Raw genomic sequence first — 26,558 nt, 5'->3', positions numbered from 1 at the left:
CATCGTGACTCGGATGGTCGCAGCGGCCAGTCCGTGCGGTAGTGGGCGCGCGACCTTTATACGAGCGAGCCAATACAGCTCCACGGGACATCGTTGTTGACGCGCGGACGCTTATACAAGCCTGTGTTTGCGGGCGTGTGATTACCGGCCACACACACAAGACGGATACGAGATTTCGGACAGTGAAAACTCAGCGGGACCCTTCGCCGTATTCCAGCAGACAAGATGACTTCGGCCGTGAAATCGTTCAAGAGGTAGGTACACAAACGTCAGGGTGAAATTGGAGGGATTTTTCGAAACGGCTCGAGGACTTGGACCGGTTGTGCCGGCCACCCCACATTTCATCGTCCCTGCAGTACGACTGCCTTGATGAAGGCCAGAGAATTTCTCCAACTTTATTGCGTTCATAACCTGTGAGTTCAGTTAACAATTTCGACTATTGGCATCAGCCATCACCCAAGTTAAGCAAGTGAGACGCAATAATATCGGCTTTTTTAGCACCGTTAAGACACGATCTACATTCACGTCTCAATCTTAAAACCGCTCCTGCCAGAAGGAAGGTGCCACCTCAAAATTTCAAGAAACTGTGTTTTATTTTTTTTGCAAAACCACGCGTTTCAGTGCGTAATTTTTTTTCATATCCATTGTTGCCAGTGCAATCATTCTCGTATATTTTGCACGGTCCTGAGAAAGGTTTTAAGCATCTAAGCAGTAATGGAGTGGTTTAATAAAAGTAAAGAGGACGAAAAACCTTCGGATAACCTGAATTTATTTTAAATGCAATAAGCCAACGCAGATATCCTTTTCAGAGGCGTCAAAAATATTTCTTTTTTCTTTTGGTACCTAATAAATAAAAAAATATTTTAGAAATTGTGAAACTCACGCTTCTATCAAATGACCTTTATATGAATTTTCTTATTTCTTAATGATATGAAAATGTTTGCTAAGTTCAATTTTCTACCTTTCCTTGTTTACCAGTGAATTTTTAACCGAGTTTTTTCCTTGTAAAGCAAACAGGGGCGGATTAAGGTCGTTGTTTGTTTTTGGTGGGTGGCAGTGGCGGATACAGGTGGGGGGCGCAGAGTACTCGCCCCCCTCCCCTAGTGGGACCGCCTGCATCGCCGAACATTGCAGAACCACAATTGTAACTTTTTATATCATAAGATGGCTTTGCCTTGTATACGTGTATAACCAGTTTAAATTAAACTTTCTTAAAAATTGCATGTAACTTGATCACTTTTCATTACGATACAGGTATAGGTAGCTCAAAACATCTTTTGCGCCCCCTCCCCCCCTTGAGCTTTTTCTGTATCCGTTTCTGGTGGGTGTCCCATAACTTTTCGACGCGCCTTTGTGGTATGCAATACCTTTTCGCGTTAATATGTCTGAGGTCTGATATGCGTAGACGGGTGGCTTTTAAATATTCATCATTTATTTTGAAACATTTTCAAGCTGGTGAAACAAAAGCTACCCTTGAAGAGCCACCTAAAAATAGCAATCTTTTCAATTTTCCAGGAATTACTGGGGCCAGCCGCCCCTCGCTTTGCTCCTCCATTGATAGCAACAAACTCGAAGCATTTTTGTTCATTATGAACGAGTCGGTATCATCAAAGCCAGTTATCTTCAATAGGGTACCTATAGTCCTCATATTAAGGGAAATGTTAATATAAATTGTATTTATTATGCTGAGGAATAAATTCTTCCATTATCGACTAATTCAAGAATAAACTTTGCTATAGTACACACTGTACAAGGTATTTTTTTTTTTAATCTACCGGTTTCGTCCTTTTCAGATCATCATCAAGAGGTAAAATAATTCTTTTACCTCTCAATAATGACCTGAATTCATTTCCGATTGATTGTCACCATTCCACGAAGTGAATTCGCATACCATTGATTTTCTTCCATTGTTATTAAAAAATCCTTCCTAATGAAGGACTTTAAGCTAAAAACGCTTAGATAAATTATGTTTTACGCGCTCGAACTATATACCTCTCTTTGCCTTTCTTCTGTTTCAGAAATTGGACCCATCCACAGACTTTCCTGAGGGCAGGTCTTCTAGTCCTACTCTTATGCGACGGTAAGTCTAGCCATTGGGTATTTATGAGTATTCGTTCTAGTCGAAGAAACGTATAACAACGGTTGCTCAATGCACTGGTCTTCGAAGGAGATCGCGTCCTTCATCCCCGCGTCCATTGCCAAAACTTTACCACCCAAAATGGAAATAAGGCCTCGAAGCTTTCCGGGAAACCCCAGAATATGCGTCGCTTCGTGGCTCAGTCCACGCACACTCAGCTCTGGGTGGCGAAATACGTTGAACGCAGGCCACGGCGTCCAATACGTTATGATCCCACGACGCGCGGCTACGAGGATATGAGTCAAAGCCCCCTATGCGACATCGCTAAAAATAAACAACTTAAATTTGAGCAGCTAGATTTGTTATGATATTACGCAATTAACAAAGCCGAGTTTCCAAAATGCTGCTTTGCGCTGGGAATCTCAATGCGTGCGAGGGGAAAAATGAAGACCTTAGGGTCTGTTTAAACGATGCATTAACACTAAGGAGTTAATGTCTGTTTGCATTAATGACTTTTGCGGACCGGAACGGCACATATACGAATGCGTGAACCAAATTAGACCAGGTATATGGGCATTTATGAGTATTCGTTCTAGTCGAAGAAACGTATAACAACGGTTGCTCAATGCACTGGTCTTCGAAGGAGAAATGGATTTGTAAAAAGAATTCTCGGTAAATGCCCAAAAAAAGGTGAAATAAATAAGCTACCTGAATTTAATGAGGCCTCACTTGGAATATGCTGCTAGCGTGTGGGACCCTTACAAGGTAGGACTAATGGCTGAAATCAATCGAGTACAGCGCAGGGCGGCCAGATTTGTGATAGGTTGTTACGACAAAAAGTGCAGCGTTTCCAGTATGTTACACGAGTTAGGATGGGAATCTTTACAGGAGCGTAGATCAAAGTATAGGCTTAACTTACTTAGGAAATTCGAAGATTATATTTTCTCAGACGACGTGAATCATATCCTTCGTTTACCATCATACTATAGTAGACGTGATCATGAAAATAAAATAAATAGACTGCAAAACAGAGAGATTTAAAATGTCATTCTTCCCTCGTACTATTAAGGATAGCAACGTTGTCTCAATTGATAGGATAAATGGCGTCGCTCGCTAGGATCACTCATTGCATGTTTTTCATAGTTCTAACCTTGCATGCATTTGCTCTAGGAATTACTAACCATTAGCAATTTTTTTGTGAATAAGCATGTATATTTTTCTGGTGTGCGTAATATTTCTATGACCGTACGGTGTGCATGTAGCGGTCCTCTTGCATGCTGCATGTTGATGATTTGTCACCACCTGCCAAACATCCTAGAGGTGGCTCGCAGGGTATTATGTAGATGTAGGTACTATTTTCTGTACATGCATGGGTGGTTACACGGTGCATTTTCGTTTCAATTTACGCGTTCATACATTTAGACATTAACTCGTACGGGTTAATTTACCGTGCAAGCAGGTCTTAAAATACGGAAAATTCCTTAGCAGAATATTTTTCATATGCGATTCAATACATTTGATGGATATACAACACTATATGGACCAGAAAATAGAAGAACAAAGAAAAATACGAATGTACATTGAGAGGGAGGTAAAATAAATTGATTACAGGTATATTTTGAGATGCCATTATTTACGTTTTTATACCAACTCATTTACTTTTGAATACCATCGCTGCATGGTTATAAATCCCGCATTGATGCAATTACTTCCACTTTAAAAAAACCATTCCGTTTTGTTTTGTGCGCGCGCTCGAAACTACGTGTACGGGGTCACCAGCTCATTTCATTTTCCCTCAGCTTTATGCATTTAATTATTAATTTCGCTGCTATTTAAAAAATAATCTGTTTTCCAACATGAGTTCACACCTTACCCTTTCTCTAGTATCATTCTAACAAAAATCGCGGCAATTGCCAAAATGCCTTCACTAACACGATTTAAAATGAATAAGAGAAAAATCTTTTGAGCTTATTTTATGAGGAATAGGGTTGTGGAAAAATCCTTTTCGGTCTTTGATTAAGAAAGGTAATATCGACTTAATATTACATTTTTAAGATAGATGTTATTCTCTTGTCGTCATGGGAATAGTGATTAGGGAATCTATGCGATTGCCAAGAGCCGCCTCGATAAATTACATTTACACTCACTGATTTTGTTAAAGTTAATGAGTATAAAATTTTAGAATGGAAAAAATAAAACCTTTGTGAATTTTCATAGATTTTTTATTTGTTACGATGCGTTTCGGCGCTGAGGCGCCATTTTATAGCACTTACCGAAACACAGGCGTAGGTTCCGAATCGCGTCGTACCAAATGAAAAATCTGTGAAAATTTACAAAGGTTGCATTTTTTCCATTCAGCATGTATTTTCACTAAACTGAAATCCGAATCGATCGATTAATATAATTTTCGTTGAGCACGCTTAAATGTTACAGCACACGGTATTATGACAGTCTAATAACATTGTTCAATTTAGAGCCAGATTCTATTGTTCATTGTTTTAGGATTGGAGGTCTTGTAAATCAATTGCACTATCGTGTACAAGGTATGAAAATTAAATTTCAACTGGGAATTACTTCAGCTATATCCAAATGATACCTTGCGAGCCCCCTCCAGGGTGTTTGGCAGGAGGTGATCATTCACCAGCATGCAATAGGGTTGAGGATTCCCACATGCACACCACACGGTCATAAAAATTTTACGCACAGAAACAAATTATACTTCCACATTCATGTAAAGGCAAAATTTACCAACTAATCATGAAGGCAACCTGCCTTTGAAGCTAGAACATACTGTCAGTAACGCTAGGAAAAAGATATACTTCTTGAAGAACAAAATCTATTATGTTCAGGTAAATGGTACACGAACTGAAAAGAGTTTGGATTGGTTTTCCTCTCCAGCGCACAATCGGTTGACGTAATCGTTGGCTTAACCTGGTGATGTATCTTCACAACGAATCACGCGTGAGATGCAGTGAAATGCACCCATATTATTGAAAGAAGCTTCCTGGATGGTGACGCATACAACATTTCAATCAAGGAAAAAAGGTATTTCTCAGAAATCTGACAGTACCCATTCTTGTCTGAACACGCAACTTACTCCGTTAACCATAGTCACCGAGTAGATTCACTAGATCGGTAAAACATATGTTGTTAGATAACTTTGAAAAGCACAATTTAGTGTCGGAAAACGTAAGTAATTATGAATAGTTCTAAAGTGCTTTATGTTCTAGTGATGGTGATAGCGGTGAACGATGTGGATTCTTCATGGTCTCTCATTGACGGGTGGTCACAGGGAAATAAAATTCACTAGTGCATTCCACACTGACAATTTATTAAAATCGACCATACTTTCGACAACCTTATTTAACTATCAGGGTGTGTGTGATAACGACATGTGACGAAACCATGGTCGCTGTTAATAAATTGTCAGTGCGGAACGTACGAAGTGAATTTTATTTCCCTTTATTGTGGTTCCGCAAAGTTAAGACGAAAACTTTAAACAGATTGGTCACAGTTTTTTTCCTCCGTAAAATTAAAAAAAGTATGATAAAAACTGTTATTCATTTATGAAAGCACATATTGCTTTGCACGGATACTAAACCTTTGCTGATTGAGTAATTCAATAATTTTATTAAATTATTTAGTGTAATATATATTTTTTAAATAGAAATTTTTCGAGAATGGGATATCAAAACTTGAAAAATTATTCACCATTGCCCATGAAAAAGAGTCGAATATTCGTAGTGCCAACAAAAATAATCAGCGGCAACGAAAAAAAAAGCATGTACAAAGTACGTGTAATTCATTCAAATAACTTACTACTGGACCTAAGTTCGAGATTTGCCTCAAGTTTGACCGAGGTAAGGGATTTTAATCGATAAATACATTTTCTTCGAATCGAGCACGCGAAGCGAAGCACGTGACACCATGAGGTACTGTGTCGGGGTGGAATATAAGGGTGGGGCCAAACCCCTACCACCCGCCATAAATGGAAAAATTAATTAATCGGAATAAATATAAACAAAATGCGCGTGAGAAAATAATTGCACAAAGTTAATTCCTTTTTACAACACTAGTATTTTAAGAATGAACCGACGAATTATTTATTTTATATACCTTTGAATTTAGCGACCAAAATCTAATGTAAAATATTAATTGTGATTACTAATATACTTATCTATCGTATCAATAGATTTAATACTTAGGATAGGAAAATAAATTTGTGTCGAAGAAAATAAAATATAAATCGCAAATCGGGCGTTGAGTGAAATATGCATGAAGCAGGGCACAGCGGTCACGGGGTAATGCCATTACCATGTGGACGCCGAAGTCGCGTCGGGTTTCTCTCCACCCCCTCTTCATCACCTTGACTTTCACCTTCGTCAAACGACTATCCAACGACAGGTCTTTACAGCTCTTGCATTGCACAAGAGACCATAAAACTGAGTTAAAGAGTTTTCACGTTTAAAGGTAAATTATTGTACCGAAAACATCATATTTGGTTTGACTAAACGCTATTAAAAGTTCATTAAATTCATAGACATGGGAGCTACCTACGCTATCACTCGCGTTACCTCAACCATTCCTTTTTTCCTTATCTTGACCTCGTTTAATTCATGTTAAAATAGATCTTGGAGTGTAGGTCAATGTATGTTATGCGAAAAAGTTTTAGCCAACGTTTCTGTTTATTTTAAACTATCATCAGGGCTATGAAAGAAAACATAAGAACAATATAAAATACAAAGATAACAAAGATATACAATATTTTTACATAAATAAATTTCCTCAATCATTCCTTGATTCCGCGGGATTACATTTCGGGAATCAAGAAAATCCGTGGGTTCCTGATAGACATTTTTCTAGTGTAAGCGAACAACATTCCGCCCCCCCCCCCTCAAAATAACCTGAGAAGTAGTAGGATTAGTACTGAACATGGACTGATTGCTTAGGCGCCCCCGTTTGCCTGGCGACATACGCGGCCACTTAAACCGTCCAGACCAATACAACTTAGCGGGTGTTGACCAAGACAACTACGGCACCCGCTCAGTTGGCTTGGGCCACCGTTGGAATTATGTACACTTTTACGCCCAAATAATATTCTTCACAAGTATTTTTTGGCTAAAACTGCTGATGGATTGTGCCCGTAAATATAAAAGTGTGCGTTATCTTTCTTGAATTCGATAATTATCTTTTTAAAAACAATCGTAAAGGATAGTAATTACGAATTATGAAAATTATATATACTCATAAAATTGATAATGCGGAAGTGTTCTCTCAAAGGCATGTAACACGATGTCAAGTCACGATTGAAAGCACTATAAGCTCAGGAATAATTTGCTTTCTCATATTAGCAGTGATACAAGCTTCCACGTAAATCAAAACCTAACATAATCAGTACATAAAACTAATAATTTCTTATTAGAATTATATATTCCAAAATATTAGACGTAGAGAATATTCGCCAATACTCGCGGTAATACGTCACTGAATTTTAAATGAATTAATATAATCCTAGGACAGTCCCATCGGCTTTTTCCCACTTATTCCATTTCTGTCCTATTTTAAGGTCGTAAAATAGATATCTTATTTTAGAATTACATTTTCATCATCAAAAAAAGTTGATATACACATAATTCTCTTCTGCACAGGCTTGTAAGCCCGAATCCGTTCATCACGCTATATAATAATGAATGGATACCATATAACTACGGTCAAGAACAGATCTTTATCTGGATCAAGGCCGGTTTTACGATAGGCTTCCAGGAGGGCAAGTCGGTAACTTGGGGCGCCTCGTTTGGGAGAAAGAGTTCTCGCCCAAAATTGTCTCCCGACCCAAGTCGGTAACTCGGTAGAGAGAACTGTTTCTCCCGACCGGATGGGAGACAACTCGCTCCGATGGGTAGTATGAAAAATTTCTAAGGCGAATTTGATATTGGAGCTTGATTTATCGAAAAATTAATCGTGTGCCATTTTAAAATGTTTTTAATTTTATGTAAAATTCAGCCATGCAAATATTTTCTAAATTGAATACATAATAACCTCATTATTACTTACCAAAGTCGGGACTACTTTTTTGACCGCGCGCAGTGATTCCTCGCTTGCAAGCGGTTGCAAGGCTCAATGCAAGTGCCGGTAAATTTTGCTTGTCCCCTTGTTAAATTCTTCATCTCGTGTCAATTTCAACCTCACCAAAGTTGAAAATTAAGAGTATATTTCAAATATGAATACAGCTTTTGCTCGCTGCTTGCAGATTTGTGCAAACATCTTTTGTGCCAAAATTGTGTTAATGTCAATGTGACAACTCTCGTAAATCTTCTGCTGATAATCACAGTGCCAGTGGTTGCAATGTACAAAGTTTGGATAAGTTGAAAATTATCGGCTAAGAGTTGTAATTATCATTGCTCCATCGTGATTGAATTGTAAACAGTGCTATTACCGTATCGATTAATGTCTGACAGCAATGCAAACATTGTCAGTGTCGTGTTCACCTCCGTTGTTCATCGTATAGGTGGTATAGGTACATTGACATTTCACGATCAAGCTATCAAGATCAAAGCTGTGTGTGAAGTTTCTTTTTCTAGTATATTTACGAATAATAGTGAGAGAAGTCACCTGTGCCTCTTTCGTATGCTAATTTCTGGCTTTAAATCAGTGAATTAATAGTTGTTTTCATCATAACGAGCTTATAAGCTATAAACTATAGTGATTGTAAGTTGTTCGTGATGAATAAAAGAGTGGAAGTGATTTCCAGTTTTTGATTATTTTATTTGCCTATGTCTCACTTTATATTTACGGTGTGTGCTAGTATTTAGTTTGTGGATATTCATTTATTATTGAAGTACATTTATAGCGTGTGTATGTGTTGACAGCGGAACCGATTCGCGATCTCACATGTGTGCAGACGGTTTTTCTGAGCAGTCGTATTCGTGAAACCAATGAAAAGGTGAAACTCTGTTACATTGTCATGGGACAAGTTTCTTTTAACAATAAGGGCATATCTTGTGTTTCATTAACTATCTATTGCTTTATATAGGTAACTGCTTAGAAGTTATTTTCCATTATTTAAATAGCTTTTCTTGCGCTCTCTGAATTAGCATTAGCTTTCTAAACCCCGCTACTTAAACGAAAAAAATGCAGAGCTACAGATTATTGTTATTTCATAGGATTGCGGTGTTTTTGTCTGTTATTGAGGCCCTCCAGCTAAGTATTGCTGATGGATTTTCAGCAGGTAGAGAATCGGACCATCGAAGGACGGATAGGACAACCTTCTCCGCTAATGCGGCCGGAAATCTTCCTCCCTCGCCTCAAACGGTTTATTTATATCCCGCAACAATTTCTCACTGGTGGTAATTGCCCCACTTCTTTTAAATGCACCTCATATACGAGCAATAATATTCTATGGTTTGAAAGAAAACGCGCCATATTGAGAAAATACAACAAAACACTGTCGAGATACGCACTTTCTCCATGGGAGAAAGAGATACGTCGGGCTCTAGAGGGGGACATAACTGAAGCGCCCGTCTGGGGCGCCGGAAGGCGCTTGAGGGGGCTTACAGACTTGGGTCGGGACACTAGTACTCTCCCAGGCGACAAATAGTCTCCTTTCTCCGGCGGGGCGCCCTAGAGACTTGGGGCGGGCGACAACTCTCTCGCAGGCGCTTCACGAATCTCCTTTCTCCCATTTTCGGGAGAGAACAGAGTTACAGACTTGCCCTCCAGGAGAACTACTTTCTCGAGTGCGGTGGATACATCAACGTGAAAGGAATCTTTTACGATCGTGCGAAACTATCCAGAGTGAATTGAAACTGTGACCAGCGCCAACAATCAATTCACGTTTGCAGCGTTCTATAATGGGGTGTTTGCATAAAACATTTTTGCGCTTAAATATTTCTTCATCTTATAGAGGAAAGGAAGTAGATGAAGAAAACATAAGTTTTAATGCAGTAAAATGGAGAAACATATTATTATATGAATAATAAAATCGCTAAAATGCCAAGGAAATCAGCGGGAGGAGATACGTCCTGTGATTCGTCGATCGATTGGTGACGTCACTTTCCCGTAGTTGCCCGTATGAGGCCTCATTGCGACTGGGAAAATTGTCGAAAACATAGCATTAGAGGTCAATTTTGATAAAGGAAATACAAATAATCTACCAAAAGTTGATGTATTTATGGTGGCGGAGTATTTGAAGGGAAATGACTGCTTCAGCAGAAATAAAATTAATTTTTCACTTCCATGACTGTGACATTTTCCATTTAGAATATAGGTATAGAACAAAAAAGAGCAGGGAAACGGGAAAAAATAATGTTGTCTTAATTCGTCACCCATGCAGAGCGACGCGACGTAGCGAGACATCAAATTCATCTTCCTTTGAAAACTCGCATAGTGCCAATACAAGTGATAAGCAATTTCAAGAGAGTTAGAGGCCTGTGGCGACGATTACTTTAAATAAAGAGCACTCTTTGATCACAAAACGCGCACATTGTATTCTTATTACTATTACCCAAGTTATCCTTACTATAGTCGACTGACTCCACGATATGGAAGAAATTGTAGACCTTTCCAGCACCTGGCCTCTCTAAGTTTTAGGAAAATCTTTTCAAACCGCCCAATATTAAAATTGAAAACTATTCGCTCGTTCAGTACTGAATCACATGGAGGTGTCTTTTCGTAGAAAAAAATCCACAAACTTTGTCTACACACACGACATTACTTAGAAACAGGTAAAAGTTAAGATGCTTTCAATATTTTCTAGATATATATTTTTTATTTTGGTAAAGGATGGTGTCCTAACACTCCCACACGCACATTGAGGCGACCTGCGGGTTTTTATGTAGACGTAGATTAGGAAACAGAGTATGAAAATAGCGATACATTCAGTCGACAAGAAAGACCACGATCCCTCCATCTACGATCCTTTCTGGGGATCTCTGATAGACACATTTGACCAACCCCAAAGGACGGAAGGTGCAGCTTCCAACCCAAACTGCTGCAACTTGCAAGAGAGCGTGCTGAACACACACAACACCATCAAAAAATGTAGCAAAAAATAAGTGGTCTAACACCTGCTAACGTCGATTATTTCCCAAAAAATGACGAAAATTTCGTGTTCACGAAAAACGGTCATTTTAAAAATATCTGTCATTCAGCTGTTTTCCCGATTTTATCATCCTCGAATGATATGTTTTATTTGAGGAGGCAAATGAGGACACCGATTTTTATCAAAATTTGATGGATCTAGGGTTAACTCGAGTTCGAGTTGGCATGGAATGAGCAAATATGTGTACAATATACTGTGCTTTAATTTTTATGTTTTCGTAGCTACTTTACAGTCCACCGAAAAATAATATTTTTCCTGAAATACAGAATTCGCAATTGCAGAAAGATTGCGCAATGACGTTCCCCGTGTAATCGACCTTTAGATTTTTATCCGCATTTTCAATGTTTTTTTTTCAAAAATCGGCAAGTTTCTATGATTTCCTGCATGAATTTAACTGAACGAACCCGAACGAGATGACAAGACCCATCCCATATTCGAAGACACCCTATTTTATGGACGTGGTCATTTGTTGCCACGAAAAACAGAGTGACATCAGCAAAACGGTAGAGTTTCCTACGGAGGAAGAAAATTGCAGAATAGCTCTTGTGATGAGCGAATTTTATTTAAATGAGACAAGAGAGAGCTCGGTTTCAAAGAAAACTCCTCGCATCATCGGTGGGGTACGCAGGACGTAATAAGTGCAGAGGTCCTTCACAGACGGAAACAGGTAATGATAAAAGCATTGCACATGATTATATTGACGGTAAAAAAACAAATTCAACCAGCTCACCATTATTCCCCATGAATAAAAAACTAAAACTTCATGATAACGTACCGATATATAAACGTTGTCTCGTTGAATAACCTGAAGGAAAGATAAAGTTTCAGAGGTCCTGTGGCTTAAGAGGACGCCCCTCCTCGACATTACAGTTGTATCTTTCTTAAGGCCGTTTTACACGGGGCACGGAATTGCGCAGGTTAGAGCTGCATTAATTTCTAAAATGGCGTGGAATTGCGCGAATGCATGAACGAAATTAGAACAGGGGCTATTTTGCCGTCTCGCTTCCACGCATTCTCGCATGTGTTCTAGCAATTCACCACTTTACACGACGCAATTTTGATTGCGCCTTCGCACGTACGTCAGATTGCGCAATTCCGTGTACCGTGTAAAACGGCCCTTAGTGACATCAGTGGCGTAGCTAGGAGGGGAAGGGGGGGTTTGGACCCCCTCCCGAAATTTAAAAGCACACTTTCTTTGCATCACAAAAGAAAATCAAATATTGAAAAATGATGAATTTGCTAAATAATTGTTTAAAAGATGAAGTTTCTTCGATTATGAAAAGAGTTAAAATTAGTTTAAAACCCTCTACTTAGTACCCTGTTTTTCAAAAATTTCCCCCCCTGGTTTTGGACCCCCCTGAACAAAATTCCGGGCTGCGCCACTGAGTGACATATTAATCGTTTAAAACTTACATTAAACTCCTGAAATTTTCAGGGTATATGGAGTAAAACTTGTTCGGCGTGTCAGTAGGAACCTCAAACATAAATATTTCATGCAATACTCAAACACAATTTTAAAAACTTTAAAGAAAAGCTAAACCTCACAAGAACAGCAGGATTTATATATATATCATACCAAGAGCCAATCTCGATGTGAATCCACGGAGATCAGTGAGTCAATGCGAATTCTACGATGGCAATTTTTAAGAAGACGTGTCACTCCCTCTCGGCCGGTCTGCCTCCTATAATGTCCGGTAAAATTGAAAAGATGTTAACCGTTAAGATGAAATGAAAGCTTTTATTTCAATAGATTAAAAATAAATGTCAAAAAATGATTGATGAATATCTTAAAGACAACGACCGCTCCTATCCGTGAAGTAATATCTCAAAAATATCATTCTACACTGGCGTGTCTTGAATTTCTAGCCCAGAAAATCGTATGCGTCAATTTTGAGCCAATGTAATAGTATTTGAAATTTCGTCCTTAAAATCAGAATACCAATCCGTGATGGACGGAATTTCAGATACATAAGGCTCAAATTTTACGCAAGATTTTATGGACAAGAGGTTCAAAATACGTCTGAATGGAATGATACCACTTTGCGGCTAGGAGCTGTCGATTTGTTTGCACATAAACGCATAGATTGTTGCATACCACCAAGGCGGCCCGAAAATAAATTAATCCCTCCCCAAAACAAAAGACCTTAATATGCCCATGTCGTACGCCGAGCACTGAGGCCGTTTTATACGGGGATCGAAATCGCGCAGGTTATAACTGCATTATTTTAACATTATGGCGTGCAAGTGCAAGAATGCACGAACGAAATTAGAAAAGGAGCCATTTTTCCATCTCACGCCTATGCATTCTCGCATGCGTTCTAACAATTCACGGCTTTACACGACGCAATTTTGACTACGCCCTGGTACACACGTCAGATTGTGCAATTACGTGCTCCGCGTAAAAAGGCCTATAGAAAACATTTCATCTCTCATGCGAGCGTTCCGCGACCCCGTAAGCCAGCAAGAAGGTCAGTCAACCGGGCGAGTGGTCAGGAGCGCGATTTAAGATGTGGATCCGATCTAACAAGGCTCTTTTTTAATCTACCTAAGGTTACTCGCACGGTGAGGAGGCAGAGATGGAGGTGGAGATAGAGGAAGAGGTCGCGGTACCTCGAGGTAACACAAATACATTATGTGTTACGGGCGCGCGCATAGTGAGCAGGTCGAGGTAGAGGTGTACCTCACGGTTCACCAGGAGGTCGCGCGGGACGCTTTCAAAGACAAACGAGTTTGTTTTTCGAGCGGTGTGTCGCGAGGTATATCGGGAGGCTTTTCCGTGATTGGTGCGTGCGTTTCATGTGGCATCCTAATGTTTTCCTGAAATTTGTCTGCATAATACTTAAGTTGCAAATACAGATGGTGATATTCTCCTAGATCTTGTGGCGCTAGATTTATGGGATGAGCACTGAATTCGCGATTACTTAACTACCAATCAGCCACCACTTACAAGCTGATAACATGTCGTCACCATCACCACTACCATCGCTTAACATTGTAAAAATTTTACGACTAACCATATAACCATTATACTTGATGCCACATGGTGAAAGACTGGATCGTGGTCGAGGCAATGGGAAAGCTGCATGCGTAAACCTCTTCACTATGCGATACTACCTCTACCTCCACCTCAATCTCCATCTCTACCTCTATCTCCATCTCTGCCTCCTCACTATGCGAGCACCCTGAGGGTGAGTAAGATGGGTATTTTGGACCTAGAATGAAAAACCAAAATAAGTATACAATTTCGATTAGGTACAGCCGGGGGCCGGAACTAGGGGCTACGATCACCCCCCCTCCCGTGATCCCCCTCGCTTCCTCCCTCCTACCCCTTCCCCAACCACTAATTGTAAGATATCAGATATCCGTAAGCTATTTTTTGAGATGCGGTAGTTGAAATTACACACCGTATGTTTGCTTTTAAGAAGTTTCATAAATATTATTTTTCAGTATTAATACATTTAAAATATTGTTAAACAATTTTATTATAAAAATTATAACTTTTTAATAAAAATATAAATAAATAAAAACTTTAAAATTTTTCCGCCCTATGAAATCTGCCACCCGGAGCACATGCCCCTTCAGCCCCACCCTAGTTCCGGGCCAGGGTACTGCAAACAAAATACAATCGTGGTTTTTTTTTTCATCTTAGAAAACCAATTTTTGACTGAATTATCTCAAAATAATATCAATTTTTGCTATGTTTTACGTTTAATGCATTAGATCCGACAAATCCAAAATATTTTTCTATGGCTCTTCTTTGAGCATGCTTAGGAGGTATTTTCACTCCAAACTACAATTTCGTTCCATTGTTTACATCATTCTTGTGTTATAGGCCATTTTTATAACAAAATATCTCTTTTTCAAGGATTTCACGCTAGCTTTTCTTGAATTCATTGTAAAAGAAATAATAATAATCATCATCATTTGTAACCTACGTCATTGAATTCCTCATGCAAAAATGGCATGGATTTTTTGTTCAATAATGGCCTTGGAAACTGCTGGAATGGCGGAATACTGGGCAAATAGGACATAAGCGACTACCACAAGTTCTAATCAAAGAACCCATGAGAAAGCAATCCATCCTATGTCGCTCACATGCAGGGCTGGGAGTATCTCAATTACAATTATTTTAAAATACATATTTGAAATACATTGTACATCGTATCTGGTATTTCAAATACAAAAACTAAATGTATATTGTATTTTGAATTTCAAGTATGATTTTTGGTATTTTCCCATTCCAAAATAAAAAAATAGATTTGTAAAATACTTTTGAAGAAGCTCTGATAACACTTCTGTAACATTATGCTTCAGAGATTACTTCATTTTCATTAGAATCGTTTTTTTCGTGTTTGCAACTATTCATAACAAGCCAATTGCAGGTTATATTTTTTAAAGATCTCTTAGTTTCCATGCAAATGTATTTTTATACTTTAAAAAGTATTTAAAATAATATTTTGAAGTTTGTTTTTCAAACACCGAAGTCAAAGGTATCTTGTATTTCGCATTTCAAATACATTTTGAGCAGAATTTTTTATTTCAATTATGTACTCCTTGGCTTGTATTTTGTCTAGCCCTGCTAACATGAGCTGCTTCTCCCAATGGGAAAATATTTTTACTAGAGTAAATATTTCAAAAGACATTCCCTTTTATTATTTAAAAGACATTACACCCATGTCTCGTATAGCGCAAGGGATGCGTTCCTTGGGGTCTTTGCGCTATACGAATTTGCGTTATACGAGAGCGTTTTAACATAGGGAAGATAGGGATGCGTTCCTGGTAGCGTAGGTCTTGGGTATTGAATTTCCTCTAAAACATCTATATTCCCATAAAAAGCCTTAGAAAACATTATTTCTATAAATATTTATAGTTTAAAACATCTTTAAAGATAGTATTCACGCATTCAAAGACTTTTATTCACGTTAAAAAAAATTCTTACGTGCTTTCGAAATTCCGTCCTGTCGTGCGGGTGGGCTAACATCTGCTATCTCAGGGGATCGTAATGCGTTGCCGGCAGTTGATGATTTTTCAAACTAGTCTAAAAACAACTATTGTGTCACCCAGGCCCTTTTGTCGCTCATCGAAATGACAGGAAAATGCTACTTTAAATGCCATTTCATAGCTAGCGGAGTTTATGAATGATAAATCATTTTAATTTGAAGTCCTCCGAGTCATTAGCAGCTACGTGAAACAGTCTTTAGATGCCTTGAAACCTGACCCAGGTTTTCCTTCCCTGAAAATGAATGAACGAGAATGCATTCTTTTCCAAAAGAATATCGTCTCATCAACACTAAAAACTAGTTGAGGGGGAAAGGAGCCACTTTCAATAACAGCTTGGAGTTCATCAGAAAATGTTGTGGTGGCTGCGCTATCAACACTTGCAGATTCACCTGATATCGCCGCACTGAAAATACCTGCTTGCCGTTTAAATTCTGGAACCAACCGGAGCTTTCACTTAATGTCTCGGAGCGATTACCACTCTCGTCTTTTTGTACTGATTCACCATGAACTTTCCGTATGTGTAGACCGCTTGGTTGAAGTTGGTGCGGCTGAGGTCACTGATATTTTAGCTTCGTCTTTATTCAGAATAAGGCATCGTGAGTTTAAACTTCCGCGCAATATCGCTTTGACGCTCTCCATTTTCAAAGCAATTGACCTCTCTCAAGTCCTCTTCTAGGTTAATGGTTTTTCTTGATAAATTCTTGATTTTTCTACACGCATTCCTATTTTTTGCCATATTCTCTTGGTTTTTACCCTGTATGGCTCTATCTAAATCACCTTCTTCTGCTGAACTGTATTCCTGAGACGCAGAAGGGCTATGACTGCGGGGAGGGAACGAAGCCATTGTGTTTAAGACTCTATAGCGGACCCTTTTATGTGTTGATGCTATTCATGCGCAACTCGGTCACAGCTCCATTTCTCCCCCGTGAATACCGATGACCTTGAAGGCTTTAGCGTAGACTCTCTACCTGGAAGTCAATCGCCCGGTAACCTACGACGGCAAAAATACGTCTCAAACCGTATTGCTGAAAAAAAACTCATTTAATTAACGCTTAATTAACGATCTAAATTATTCATTATCATTCTGTTAAGGAGACGAGATAAATCTTCGGTAGGCCGGCTATCTAGACCCAATGACGAGTAATACTTTTGGCAATTGCGCAGCAATGAATTTCGATTAATATATAAACAAAAAAGAAGATTTGAGGCAAGAAATAATATTAATATGCGTAAATTGATAGAAATTTCGTGTGTACTTAGCGCAAGTTCACGTTTTATCACGAGAGCGTTTAAGATTTTTGATTAGGCTACACTGCGTTGCAATGTTTCCCCGAGGAACGAATTTGCGCTATATCGAAATTGCGCTAATCGAAATTGCGCTATACGAGACATGGGTGTATTAATGAATTGAAAGTCAGTTGATCATTTTCTATTGTTCGCTTAGTTCTTTGGCAGATGAGTTCCAGAAACACCTATGGGAATAGACCTACCTAATGCACATATAAATGTCTTGTCCTAGTTAAATAATTCATTGCTAACATCAAGGTCCATAGTTAAGATGGATTAAATTATGATGGATACATACTAGGTGGAACTTTTGTGGCCATCCTAATGATTGGTAGTTGATACTCACTTAATATGGTGGTTCATTTAATATTAAAACTTAAGTAGCATCCATATTTATTTCCTCAACAATTAGCTTGGGAAATAGCACATGTAATAGCAATAACAGCCAAGGAAACAGGGATACAAACGTTGAAAATCCAAAGTAAAACCACTTTGACAAACATGTTGGCCCATTCTCAGGCCCACAATGATGGGGCAACACCGCAAAACTGCCCCCAATGAAAGAATGGAACACTTACCATTGATTGCTTTATTCCACAGTGCCATCCCTTGTCTTTGGCTGCAAGAAATGGGAAGAGTGCCTCACCGTCTCAGAATGTCGGAAGATGCAGAAGCAGAACAACATCGAGGCCATGAAGGTATCAGCCACATCGATCCTCTTCCCTTGCGATGAGACGCTGAAGGCTATGACAATATGTTGCGCAGTCCGGCAGCAGAGTGAGTCATCACAGACAGGGTATGAAGTGTACCCTGGGTACAACATCAGTTATGAAGAATCGGCGGCTGATTCCTTCCCAGCTGCTTCAGTACCGATTCCACTGCCGCTACAAGTCAAGCCAAATGAAGAGTATCCGGTGGCAGAGGCAACGAATGAGTGTGGATTGTTCCGTCGAGGGGCCACTGAAGGGGATGCATCAAGGTGGCAATTTCCTTGGCTGGCCCTACTGGGGAAGAAGAGTGAGTATTTACATCAAGCCCTAGCAGGGATGCCGACTTACAAAAAATATTGGGGGGCCCAAACCGGGGATCTTGCCCCAGGAAATTTTATAAGTAGTGAGTTTTAAGTTATTTAGGCATTTAAGAAGAGTCATATGATCAACATTAGAACCCTGATAACTCTAATCTCGATGTCTGGACACTCCGGGGAAAATCGACAAGCCTGACACATTTTTTCTTCACGCCCATAACGACTTTTTGAGGGGGCTCGGGTCCCCTCAGGCCCCATGGAGTCGGCGCCACTGTGCCCTAGTCATCACAGAGTAGTCCAAGGATATGTACTTTCATCAAAATGAAGGATTTCATGCTTTGATTTGTAAAACATTAAACAAAACAGTAGCTTCATGTCTGGTGACTTCATACACACCCAGGTGGGAGGTGTGTGCATACAGGACTTTTGTGGACTGTGTATCCATAAGTTAGCTTTCCACAAAAAAAAATTCACGCGAGAAATTTATACGCCTGAATTTAATTATCTTTGTAGTAAATAAGTTGCTAAACTCAAAGAATTCCTCTTACCAATTAGCAGTCTTCCAGTTTCAATTAAACTTTAGCAACATAAGGTTGTGAAGCAATTCATTGCCCTTGAAATTGATCGACAACAGAAAAATGCTAAATCCATGATTAATTCGTCAGCCGGCATGAGGTGGGATGACTGCTAATTTTCTCAGATCTTGATCCAATGAGGGCCTTTAAATCCTTTACATAACATCAATAGCACCAGAAGAGAAAAAAAACCTGAAATATCATTATTCAATAAGTTTTACATTATTTTTAAAAAATACAATGAATATAATTGCCATTCTAAGACTGTTAGCTGATTTTTTAAAACAAATTTTATAACATGTCAAAACTTATCTTTTTTTGGTTACGACCTACAGCTTTTGGTGTTCATCTATATTTTTGAATTAGAAAGATTCCACAGGTTTTAAGATTTAAATTTCCCATCACTGGCACTGCCCCAGTTGCCTACCTTATTGGGCCAATGTTGGACCAAGATGACAATTTTGGCCTTCATTGGCCATGGACTGCTAACGAATGCCCATAATGGCCCAATATTGGCTACCCCACAAAACATAATTTGGGTTCCCCAATATAATTTATAATATGTAGTTAATTAAACAGTTCAATAATATTTTATGCCTCAGCAAACACATGATAGCTTTCATAATTACATATTCAAGGACCACTTATTTCAGCATGGACACATCAATGTTTCCATCTGAAGTATAATAAATACTATTAATAATAATTTATTCTCCGCAGACCATACAAATGTAGGTATCAGATTCATCAATAATAATAATAATAATAATGTTTATTTGTCCAGAGATCTAGAAGTACAAGAGATACACTGATATAGGACACGTCAGGTTAAAAAAATATATATACAATAAATACAAATATACAATGATGCAGGATACGTCAAACTTTGTTTAAGAATTCATCTACAGAATAATACATTCTTAATTTCAAATATTTTAGTAGGTTGGTCTTAAAAGTAGTGACACTTAATGGTGCCTTAAGTTCAGGTGGCAATTTATTGTAGAATTGAAGGCCCATACAATTTGGACCAGCACTGGTATTCTTGGTGCGCACATACGAAACATGCAGCTGGTCAATTTGCCTGGTAGAATGATGGTGGACATCACGGTTCTTAATGTAATGAAATAGATTTCTTTTTGTGTAAGCAAGTAAATGAAAAATATACAAACATGGTAGTGGTAATATGTCCAGTTTCTTGAACAAGGGACGACAAGGTGAATCATAGGGGGCATTGCACATCAGCCTTATAATTCGCTTCTGAATTTTAAAGATTTCAGTAGAAATATGTAAAGTACAACATAATTATTTAAATACAAAGTACAAAAGCATCACAGTACATATACATGGGTCATAAAGAAAATGATTCAATTTAACATTGTTTGTGATCATCACCAAAGAATTCATTTACAGTATAATAACATTTCATTATCAGATACTCTTTTAAGAGTTTTTTAAATACTTTTGTCGATTTTGTACACTTCGCACTGTCAGGTAGCAAGTTATAGATTTTGGTGCCCATAACCATAGGATTATTTGGAGATATCTTCTTTTTGTGAAAAGTTACATGAATATTGTATGTATTTCTTGTGCCATATGGGTGAATTTCTTCATTAATTACTATAATAAATACATAGCCAGAGTCACAGAAGGGCCCCCACCAAAAATGATTGTGGGGGGGCTAGTCCCTCCAGAAATCAGATATTGCTGTTTCATTGGTTCTCATCTCATCATATAGCTAGTATGAGGAGCCAATGAATACCCAATATCGAGTGGCTGCAGAATCATAAGATCACATAAATATCTCATTTCAGATATGGAGACTGGAGAGTTTGTAGTTGACTGCGGAGCATCTTTAATTAACAACAGGCATGTCCTGACATCTGCATACTGCCTAGACAATCTAAATGCACCTCCGTAAGTACTTTCAAATCTTTTTTGCCCCAAAAGACCAGGATTGCAAGTCTTTTAGAAAATTTAGTGTTGATCATGCTCAATGTTGGTTACACCTATTCTTTCATTACTTCATAACTACAACTAAATTTATATTAATAGTCAACAAATATATTACATGACAAAAAATATGTTAAGCTCAAAAAAAATGGGCAGGCAAGCAGCTGACCTTGAAGACAAACTTTAAATTAATGACTGCCTTATAATTATCTATTAGGGCAGATCCAGGATTTTTTTCTAGGGTCTGATAGGCAAACTGTGTTCTCATCTTTGGGATTTAAAACTACATGCAACAATTACTCTATGAAATATACTCTTAATTTTAATATAAAGTTATAAATAAGTAAATATTTATAACTTCTATCCTATAATATACATTTTTTAAATAGTGTAAAAAAACCTAGGTTGGGCAGAATCACAGAACACACTAAAAAAAGATAAAAAACACTCACAGTAAGTACTGAATTTTTGGTGGCGTATTACCACCTTCCTCAGAGTTAGGTAGGAGACTGTAGGTAAAGGATAGCTGAAGGAAGGGGAAATAGGGGGGGGTAGGGTCCAAAGAGGGGGGAAAATAGTGTGCTGAGGCAATTAAGGGATTATCCGTTGATATTTAAGCCGGGAGGAAGAAATGCTTTGAATAGCCATATGTACATATTAATTCAATGGAATTAAGTCGGAGTGGGTGGTCTGTGGGGGGAAGGGAGGCTAAAACTGATACATTATAACAATCATTGAATTGACACTGATGAGTGCCCGCATGTTTCGCCACCGGGAAGGACGCAAAGTCAGAGGAAGTGCATGATGCCCCGTGGTTATTGATTCTTAGGTTAAGGGGGGTTGAGGATTTGCCTATATAAAAGGAGGGACAGTGTTGGCATTGAATGAGGTAAACTACATTCTTGGAAGTACAAGAGGCCGCAGGGGGTGGTGGTGGACAGGAGACGAGATGACTAGGGATAGAAGGAGGGGTAAAAATTGGGCAGGTCTTGCATCTAGGACGACCGCAGGGCGAAGGTGTACTATTGGGAGTAGTGGGTGGCTTATGTAAGGGGTTCGTTGAGCGGAATAAATTTGAAAGGTTTGCAGGCCGTCTGAATGTGACAGTAGGGGGTTTGGCAAAAAGATTGGCTGTCAACTTATTATTTTTTAGAATAGGGAAGAGGTCTTTGAGGATAGATTGCAGGGATTGTATTCCAGGAAAGTAAGTGGTGCAGAGGGAAAGGTCACGTGGTTTGTTTCTATTGCATGGTTCTGGGGGGCATCTTTGTTTGAGAATTTTTTTATACAGGAGGGACTCTGGGTAGCCTCTCTGGAGGAGGGAGCGGTGAAGGTTGTGAAGAAAATTATTCAGGGCATCAGGATTATTACAAATACGGTGGCCTCGAATGGAAAGGGAATAGGGAAGGGAGCGTTTAGTGTGGGAAGGATGACAACTGCTAAAATGAAGGTACTGCTGCTTAATCGTGGGTTTTACATGGACAGAGGTGAGTAATTTGTTATTGAGAAGATAGATATTAACATCAAGGAAGGTAATCTGGGAATTAGAAATGGTTGAGGTGAAGGAAAGAGAGGATGAGGAATTGAGAGTAGCAATAAAATTGTTGAGGGAATCATTACCATGTGGCCATAGGAGGAATATGTCATCAATAAATCTAAGCCAAAGGAGGGGTTTCAATGGATGTTGGGAAAGGAAAATTTGTTCAAAGTGGCCTAGGTAGAGGTTTGCATAGGAGGGACTGAATCTACTACCCATTGAGCAACCTTTGATTTGTAAATAATGCTTATTATTAAATGAGAACGAATTGTGCGTTAGGACGATATTAGCTAGGCCTAAGAGGAAGTCAGTGCTAGGGGTATGAGGAGCTGGGCGTTGGGAAAGGAAGTGGCGGAGGGAGGAAAGACCTTCAGAATGAGGAGTGGATGTGTAGAGAGAAGTGACATCTATGGTGGCCATGGCAATTTGGGTGTCAGGAGGAATTGGAGTGGATTGGAGACGGTCAAGGAAGTTATAGGTATCTTTGATATGGGATGGTAGAGACAAAACTAGTGGTTGGAGGTAATAGTCAATGAATGCAGATATTCTTTCCGTGGGTGAGTTGCAAGATGAGACAATAGGATGGCCAGGGTGGTTGGGTTTATGTACTTTTGGCAAAATGTAAAAATGTGGAGTACATGGGTTTGGGGGGGAAAGGATGGAGATGTCAGACAAAGAGAGGCCTTCCAGTGGGGCATGTTTTTTTAAATAGTAGTATTAAAAATATAGTCTTTTTAAGCATCTGGAGTAGGGCACGAGCCCCCCCTAAATCTGCCTATGTCTATCTATATTATATTAACTTTTACATACTGCACAAAGCAATTTCTTTCTCTTAAATTTGCCTCCATCCCTGATATTTTTAGAAAATGAAATATTTCTGGAAAAATTTAATATGCATAAGTGGGTATTTTACAAAAAAAATTTTTAATTGCAGTGAAATTGTGAGGCTAGGTGAACATGACCGATCAGCTGGGTATTCTCAGGAGACTGGTCTTCCTCTCGACTACAGCATAGAGAAGATCATAGTCCATGATACATTCAACTATCCATTCTTGAAGAATGATATTGCCCTTATTCGTTTGGAATCAAGCATTCCTGATTTTTCAGGTAGGTGTTAGGTAAATATGTGAAGCCCTCAAGAATAAAATCTCGTGAAAGCTACTCACACCAAATGTTGATCTACGCCATTCTTTCCTGGATTCTCAGTAACATGATGATATTTTTTTTCAAGATTGCATAAGACCTATTTGCCTCCCAGACGCCCCATCACCTGACTCAGCAGAATTCATTATGGCAGGCTGGAGGACGCATGGCTCACGTGAGTACCAACACCACAAGCCCTCTATTATATGGAGAAAATATTTGTACAAGGTCTATTTTTTGTGAAAAGTGCAGAGAAGGGAGTAGACCCATTAAATAACCTCATAACTGTAATCTCATAATCAGGGGTGGATTCAGCATCAAATTTGGGGGGGGGTATGACCTGGGTATTCTCCCGTATGTGTAAATGTTTTTAAAATACCCATTTTTTATGAATTTGGGAGCCTAAATTTTTCATTCTTAACAACATACGAAATTGAACAACTTTAGACATTTAAGGATACAAAAACTATTAAACTATTGAAGATTAAAACTTTTTGAAACATATGTCTCATATGAAACATACCATGACCCCTATAGTGCCCCACCTAAATCTGCCCATGCTTGCGATCACATAGTGTGAATAAGGGGAACCAGGCAACAGATTAGTTGGACTTCAATTGACAGAGGAAAATTATCCATTCCCATTGCTATGTATCTGTACTACCTATATTCAGCTAGTTTGTATATTGTAGGTAGTCACTAGTGAGGAACCATGGCACCAATGTGGGTGGTGTGGTGGGAGATTGCATACATTGTCTCTTTCATGGTGGTCATAGCTGGAGTTAGAGCAACATAAGTCAATGAAATCATTTTATTAATTTAGTAAGTGTTGTAATTAAACATCACATATGATTCAAAATATTTAGAAAAAGAAATATTTGCTCGCATGACATTTGAATAGAGATCTAGTAATAATGACATTATTGTTCAATGTTGGGTTAACTAAATTACCCAAGTAAGATTCCCCACGTACATAAGTTAATCACTGTAAATATCAATTACAAGTATCTAGGTTATTTGTGTTTTGTTACAACTTCAGATAATAGGTATATGTAAATAATAATGAGAATAGCACAGCTAAATTTTGAGTTGGTTGTATATGATACTAAACTTACATGGAAGTTAGTTGAGGATTCTATTCCAACTCAAGTTTTTATAAATGTCAAAATATAGCAAAAAATTAATAAGCCAGAAAATCAAACGGACAGAGCATTGAATGAATTTTGGTATTTTTTTAAAATTCAGAGTACTGTTGGCACTGTTAACAGTTGAATACAAATAGCTACAAGGGGTTTAGAAAAATTCTCATTTCCTATGTATATTAACCTTTTGTGCAATTGATGGCATGTACAATAACTAAATCATTTTAGTAATCACTGATCTTTCCTGAATGCCATCAGTTGTGTCAAAAATTGTCAATTATGAAATATTTATACGTAAACCTTAGAAGAGAATTATGCATCTTAAGTACAAAAGAACTTTAGCATTGAAACACTTCAACTGCGGGTGACTATGTAGAGGAATTTCTCATGTCCTATTACAGTTGAAAGCACAATCTAGTTTATGGCAAAACTACTTCACAACAGCAACTAGTTTTTTGGGTCTGACAGCTATAGTCAAAGTGATAATAAAAAATACAAAAAATAAATATTTTATTACTTACAATTAGTATACCATATTTGAAGTGAAGATGGTGCCTACTAAATGAATTCTATTTTTCCACAGGAGGAGTTCCTTCAACCAGCATACCAAAGTTCGGCCCTCTATCTCAGAATAATTCAGGTCTTTGTGATTTACCAATACCACTGCAGCCTTTGGCGGAGACTCAAATGTGCTTTGGATCCAATCCATCCTCATGTTATGGAGATAAGGGTGGTCCGCTGGTAGAAATAATCAAGTCCTCTTCGGGTGAGAAGGCAGTCCAAGTAAGTGGAATTCTCAAATAAGATTGAAAATATGGAGATAGGCTGGATTAGCATATATGTACCTCAATGATCCATTCCTCATTCCGGTGGCAATATCAAACATCTCTCGATAAAATTTGATAAAAGTCCATCAGATTTTTTTATGGAAGCACAATCATTGAGCTATCCTAATATCATTTCTTGTTTATCCACAGGCTGGAATATTTTCCGAAGGTGGTGCACCATGCAATGCCAGATTTGCAGGAGAGTTGTACACTAAGGTGTTCCCTTATAAAGACTGGATATTGAAGAATATAGTTGTCTGAAAAAACTGGGGACATAAAGGTGTAAATTCATTTTATTCAGATTCATCTTCAGTCGGCTGTGACTAGTATAACACAATTTCTGAGATTACGCTCGGACTTGTGTATATACCAAAAGAGGAAAGACAATGCATGAAGATAGGTATATGGAAACCTCACACACTGTGTTACCCTTTGATTTTTATGAGTGGATGTGTATGTATGAGTGCTACAGTAAAATGGATGATAAATTAAGGTGTAATCACACATTTAAAAAAAATCTTTCCAATGCTACACTTGACATAGAAATTATTCATCAAAACACATTATTATGAAAGAAAAAACACAGAAATCGATTTTACCAAGCTTCACCAAGACAAGATTAAACCCATGGAAGGAGAAACCTATGTTGATATCTTCTTAATGAGAAATACATATGTATATGGGGAAAAGAACCAATGTATTTATAAATGGTCTATACTTCCTTTTGTTCCTCCCATCCTTGATTTCAAAGTTTTCCTTGATATAATCAGGTTAACCTATTTCCAAGATTGTTTCTCCGGATGGGACATAGAATCCTATGAAAGTTTCATTTAATCTGTACTCAAATGATGCAACTTATCATGAAATACTGATAAGAAACAGCACTAATGTG

The 26,558-nt window shown here is 38.4% G+C and overlaps 1 protein-coding gene across 1 annotated transcript; it reads left to right on the top strand.

The window, feature by feature from the left end:
- Nucleotides 1–26,558, top strand: LOC124168071 (CLIP domain-containing serine protease 14D-like). The gene is made up of 8 exons (XM_046546184.1): nucleotides 1–254; nucleotides 2,019–2,080; nucleotides 18,066–18,482; nucleotides 20,879–20,981; nucleotides 23,489–23,661; nucleotides 23,786–23,872; nucleotides 25,423–25,622; nucleotides 25,817–26,558. The coding sequence occupies exons 1-8, from the start codon at nucleotides 226–228 to the stop codon at nucleotides 25,925–25,927; spliced, it is 1,182 nt and encodes a 393-aa protein (XP_046402140.1). The 5' UTR covers nucleotides 1–225; the 3' UTR covers nucleotides 25,928–26,558.

This window comes from Ischnura elegans, chromosome 11, assembly GCF_921293095.1.
Source record: "Ischnura elegans chromosome 11, ioIscEleg1.1, whole genome shotgun sequence".
Classification (NCBI taxonomy): domain Eukaryota; kingdom Metazoa; phylum Arthropoda; class Insecta; order Odonata; family Coenagrionidae; genus Ischnura; species Ischnura elegans.
The sequence above is the reverse complement of the archived record's forward strand: the minus strand, read 5'-3'. Positions and strand labels throughout refer to the sequence as shown.